Raw genomic sequence first — 6,000 nt, forward strand, 5'->3', positions numbered from 1 at the left:
TATAGAACTGAATACCATCTGCTCTTCTGGAGCGTCTGTGTCGATTTTTTCATTCTAACATGTAGATAGACCTTGTTGAACCACTCAGCTGATTGATCTCCTATCTTGCTGTTACTGTTCTTACTCTTTCTGAAAGGTCTAGAGCTGTCAGTTATAGATTCTCTTACAATATTCAGAAGACAGCAGTGGGCTATAGGGTAAAGGAGTTTAGTCATCTTTTCTTACTTTACTCTTGATTGTTTTACCACTATGTTTTCAGTTTCTAGAAGACAGTGCAAACACATGTAGGAAGGTCAGCCTGTACCATTGTGCTCCACTAGAGTGCAGTAGTTATAGCAGTTGTCAGTATTCTGCAGAGCTTCTACTCATTGAGAAATCCTATTAGCATAGTAACATGGGTTACTTGCACAAGTGGAGGGCAGAATCTTTTCATGGATCTGACAGGTTGCATAGGAACAACACTTACATAAACATGTTACTGCACTAACAGGTCATCCCAGTCAATACAGTTTCAGTATGATATTGGTCAGTGTTAAATGCCCATTGAATTGGCCTGTAATGTGCTATTGACATATTTCTTCTTCAGCAACATTGGACTTTAAATTCCCTTGAAGATCTGCATCACATACAAGCAGTGTTCCTGTGCAGGTTTGATACATGTGGCTGCGTAGGCAGTTTGCAAAGAAGTGCAGTACTTTCAAGTTTACTTTCTCTGTAATAGCTGAAACACATTATTCTGTGTCGTTTCTCTTTATTTTAAAAGGCATATTCTTGACAGGTAAGACACAGGGATGCTAAGTGGCTGGAATGATATAGTAATAAATTGTGTAAATATGTGGGAGATTGGGTAACATTATTACTTGATCATGGGATTAGGCCATTTATGTGTCAAAGGAAAGCCTTAAAAATCCTGAAAATAATAATGAAACTACTTATAAAAGCTAGTGTAAATTGAGTTAAACTGAATTTTGAGCACTCTGATTTATTTTTCCATCCTGCCTGACAGCTTCATCATATGAACAGCCAAATCTCTTAGTGAGCACTATTGTTGCAAAATCCTTCCTAGATTTGTGAGAATCCTCTTGAGAACCATACTTTGCTCTCTTCTTCTTAGGTATCAGTACATTCTCTTATCATGAATTAACATTTGAGGTTTCCAAATATACTTTATTTCAGAGTAGATTTGATTTAAATCAGGTTGATTTAAATCACAATTTGAATTTTTGAAAATCAATTTTTATTTAAATTGTGATTTGAATAAATTTAATTTTTAAAAAATCATTGGTTTTTATCCACCCTGCTTTATTTGGACAAAGGCATATTTGGTATCTTGCACTAATTAATCATTTCATGTTTGAAGCCCAGCACTTACTTGCAATTCAGATTGAATGCGATGTCACTGTGCTGTGTTCTGCCAACCTTATTTATACTAGTGTAAGATTTGTCTTCTCTTTCCTGCTTTCTTTGTGCTTCGGCATTGTTTTCATTGAGGCTTCCAACTGAATATGAGAGGAACGGGAGATATGAGGGCTCAAGGTGAGGGTAACTGTTTTTTGTTTCAAATGTTAACTTTAGATTGAGTTTAATTCCTTCTCTTCCTCTTCAGATAGTATAGGCAGTAGGATGTTGCTGGTGGTGGTGGTGATATCCTTAGCTTAACCGTTACTTAAAACCAAGAATGCCTCCTATCTGCAAAGCTGTGATTAAATCATTTAGATGATTCTGACTTCTCATGCACATTCAAAGATTCTCTTACATGCCTCGCAAAAGCCTAATAAAGTTTCAGTGGTTGTTCCATTGCAGACCAGGGAACCAGTAGATTTCTTGACTGCCAGAAAATGAGGCTTCCATTTAGTCCAAAACAGTTATTGAAAGAAACTTCCTTTTCTTTCAAATAGTGGAAGACATATGTATTAAATCTCAAAACTTTGGGATTTGTGGAGATAACATCTTTACTTGTGGTTAAGTACCATGCTGCAGCACAGAAGCCAGTTTCATATGACCAAGAATTAATCACAGAAATGTCTATAAGATGGCTTTGGTTTTTAATGGTAAGCTCATCTACCTACAGAGGTTCTAGGATTTCATTGACATAGATATTCAACTGGGATTATTTACTCTGTGACCTCTTAAAAGATATCAAATTTTGAGTTACTGAATTCAGTATAGCTTCTCTCTCAGATATCACTTGGAAAATATTATCTCTGAAAAAGTTCTTAAGTAGTGCAATTTGGATTTCATAGAGAAAATTTGTTTGTTTGTTTGTTTGTTTGTTTGTTTGTTTGTTTGTTTGTTTATTTATTTATTTATTTATTTATTTATTTATTTATTTATTTATTTATTTATTTATTTAACTTATATGCCGCCCACTCTACCCAAAGGTTTCTGGGCGGTTTACAACAATTTAAATTCAATTAAAATACAGTGGTGCCTCACTTAGCAATGTTAATCCGTGCAGCAAAAATCACTGTTAAGCGATAACATCGCTAAGCGATTTTTAAAAGCCCATAGAAACGCATTGAAACTTGTTTAATGTGTTCCTATGGGCTAAAAACTAACCTTAAAGTGAAGATCCTCTGTTGTGGCGGCCATTTTCGGTGCCTCTAAAGCGAGGCAACAGTGGGTGGCCATTTTGTTTTCCAGTGGCCATTTTGGAACCACCGATCAGCTGGCCGAAAATGGGGGCTTTGTGACGATCGCTTCCCCGCGATCATCGCAAAGCAAATTTTCCCCATAGGAAACATCGCAAAGCGATCGCTTTTGTGATCGCAAAAGCATCATCGCTAAGCGATTTCTTCGTTAAACGGAGCAATCGCTAAGTGAGGCACCACTGTACAATAAAAGATAAAATAATTAAAATCCAATTAAAATTGCCATCAGGACCCACAGTTGATGTTATTTCAATTAAAAGCCTTCTGGAACAGGAAGGTTTTGACCTGGTGCCAAAATGTTATCAACGTCGGCACCAGATGAATTTCATTTAGGAGGGCATTCCATAGTCTGAGGGCAGCTGCCGAAAAGGCCCTTTGTCTACAAAGCCATCCCTCTTACCTCCTTGAGGGACAGCTCTTTCGAAAGGGCCCCCTGGCTAGATCTTAACTGCCGGGCAGGCTCATATGGAATTTAATGCTTCCAGGTAATTTTTGTCCTACAGAGAGAGTACTTGGGAACTATCTATATTCAGTGAACCAACACCACTAATTCCTAGCTTGAAGTAGAAGACCATTATGAAATTCTAGAAGTTTCTGTGCCTTCTCATTTTCTCTTGGCCCTTCCAAAAAGTGAAGGAAAAATTGGAATGAGGATCTGTCTCTTTGGTGTCCTGTATTTAATATAATGTGTTTTCACCCGAGAAGGTTGAGTTCCAGAGAACTGCAAGCAGAATCCATGTGATTGTGTTTGCCCTACTCACTGGAATGCAGCCATAATGTTCAGTTGTATGTCTGTTCCAATAACTGTAGTTGAAAGTAATAGATCTTTTTGCCACTAACATCATTGAATTTTGCCATTACAAATAATTCATCAGTTTTTTAATAAATGCAGTTGTTAACAAACAGTTCTCCTGAAATTAAACGTAACTGCCAGATTTTAGCATGCACATTTGATACTTTTTTGTGTTAGACTGTTTTTAAAATCTTTCAGTTTCTGTGGAATTGAGAATCCATTCTATAGCTATGAGCAATCTTCAACAATCTCTTAACAATGGAAAAGGGGGTCCAAAGCAACCTTTCTGAAAGTGTGTTGTAGGTAGCAAGTTAGTGATGAAGTTAGTGCACTTGATGTTGGGAAGACTGAATATATGGTGGAGACATGCAGAATTCTACATTAAGAATCCCTACTAAGATAAGCCTCGTTGGGCCATTGTATATTCAGATACACTGACCATGCATCATCATTTCTAGCATCCTTTTATGCATGGAGGACAGCTCTGAAGAGGTCTTCCTCTTTAGACCATGCTTTCCATGTGTTGGGGGGCAGAACAAGAATGCTCCTATCTTCTTACCATGAATATACCTAAATGTTTGAATAGAGCAGAGTTAGGGGGACACTGCATTAGGAATTCAATGAGGGCTTGATATACTTGATTGCATTCATTTGCAATGTTTGGATAGTCAAGCATATATATTTGACACCCTGTGAGCAATAATGCACGTAGCTAATTTCAGACCTGGTTGGGCACAGTGGAGCCCTTGATGTCAAACTCAACTCCCTTCTGCACTAACCAGCATAGGCAATGGGTAGGAATGGTACAAAGTGAAGTCCAGCCTTTTGGGGTACATACCCTCCCCTCTCCAGTTTAGACCCTGGGCTTGATGGAATTGTGATGGGAGGAGTGCTTTAGACAGCCATAAGATCATTCCTGTTAAATATTGCTTCTGAATGTGTGCAATTTTGCATTTTAAGTTCCCTTAAGTCATAGCACCATAATGTCTGCCCTCTAAACGCATTTGCTTGGAAATAAGCACCATTTGTAAATAAGCATCTGCATCTAAATACATCTGCAGTGGCAAATAGAGTCACCACTGTGGGCCCAACCATACACGTGCCAGTCCATGTTTGTTGTGTGTTCCCAAGAATTCTGCTGGGGGAACTTCTGTGCTATCGAGTCTTTGGCAACCAGCCTCCGGTGCACCACTGCCTATGAGGGTCAGAAGGGACTTGCACGGGAAGATGGCAGAGAAGCATTGGTGGACTGGGGAAAAGATAGGCTCTTCTTTGCCCCCTCTTCACATTGTATCTTCTTCCAAAGCTGCTTTAGGGGAGCACGAACCTTGGAAATGAGTGATATGTATGTACTTAGAACTATTAGGTTTAGTAAGACTTTCTGTAATTCAGGTGTTGTTAGGCACTGACAGGAGCTTTTAATGACCTTGGGGATCAGTAACAGTCCTTGAGGGGACATGCTTAACAATGCATGGTGCAAAGGACTCTGGCTTTTACTAACAGTAGCTCCCAAGGACATTGTTTCACCTGATGAATACTAAAGCTTGGTTTCCTTTCAGTCGCAACGTGTCAGTTGATCAGAAGGATGACAACAAGGAAGCTAAGCCCCGTTCACTGCGATTTACTTGGAGCATGAAAACCACCAGCTCTATGGATCCTAATGATATGATGAGGGAAATTCGCAAAGTCCTGGATGCCAATAACTGTGACTATGAGCAGAGAGAGCGGTTCTTGCTGTTCTGCGTCCACGGGGATGGCCACGCAGAAAACCTCGTGCAGTGGGAGATGGAGGTGTGTAAGCTGCCAAGACTGTCACTGAACGGAGTCCGCTTTAAACGGATATCGGGAACATCCATAGCTTTCAAAAACATTGCTTCCAAAATTGCCAATGAATTAAAGCTGTAATGAGAAGAGCAATCAAGTTTGTACATTTAAAGTAGCAATTTCAAGTGTTGTTGTTTTTTTGTTTTGTTTTGTTTTTCTTCTCCTTTTTTGAGAACACCAATGGAAATGTATAGAATAATATTTAGGGCAATAACTTCTGCATCTTCTGAATCATGATATTAAAGAAACAGTTGAGAGAAGCTGCTGAGTTGGGAGGGAGAGTTGGACTTTTTTTTATAAGTGCACTACAGCATTAAAGTTGCCTACTATGTAAAATATTACTCCCTTCTGCTTTATTTCCATTGCTCTGGGTCTTGGCGAACAATCTGAAACACACAATATATACATTTGAATATTCCTCCTGTTTGTGTGGATGTGTGAATGTACAGTATGTGTGTATAATTATAATATAAAAGTATTAAATGTAAGCACTTCACTTATTGCATCAGAGCTGTACCAGTACCTCTTTGGAGGATAATTTTGGTGCTAAAACTGAAATGGCCAAGGTGGAAACACTTGAAAACAATTGACTATTTAACCAGTAAATGTAGGTTTTACAATTCATTGCTGTGTTTAAGATTTAGTAGAAGGGATTTGAGGTTATGGTTGTGAACCTTTTTCCTGTGGCTTTTTATTTGATTTCATGAGATAATTTAAAACTCATGTTTTTTT

General features: G+C 38.4%; 1 protein-coding gene across 8 annotated transcripts in view; it reads left to right on the plus strand.

The window, feature by feature from the left end:
- Nucleotides 1-5,604, plus strand: part of MARK3 (microtubule affinity regulating kinase 3) — a 73,776-nt gene extending 68,172 nt beyond the window's left edge. For 5 of the 8 annotated variants that reach the window (XM_078383812.1, XM_020808963.3, XM_020808964.3 and 2 more), the window contains 2 exons: nt 1,492-1,536; nt 5,004-5,604. In XM_078383812.1, the coding sequence (XP_078239938.1) occupies nt 1,492-1,536; nt 5,004-5,349 (391 nt within the window). In that variant the 3' untranslated portion in view covers nt 5,350-5,604. The remainder of the gene's footprint in view (nt 1-1,491; nt 1,537-5,003) is intronic. The other 3 variants (XM_020808966.3, XM_020808967.3, XM_078383811.1) reach the window with 1 other exon arrangement.
- The last annotated feature ends 396 nt before the right edge of the window (nt 5,605-6,000 follow it).

The sequence above is a fragment of the Pogona vitticeps genome, chromosome 1 (assembly GCF_051106095.1).
Source record: "Pogona vitticeps strain Pit_001003342236 chromosome 1, PviZW2.1, whole genome shotgun sequence".
NCBI classification, from domain to species: domain Eukaryota; kingdom Metazoa; phylum Chordata; class Lepidosauria; order Squamata; family Agamidae; genus Pogona; species Pogona vitticeps.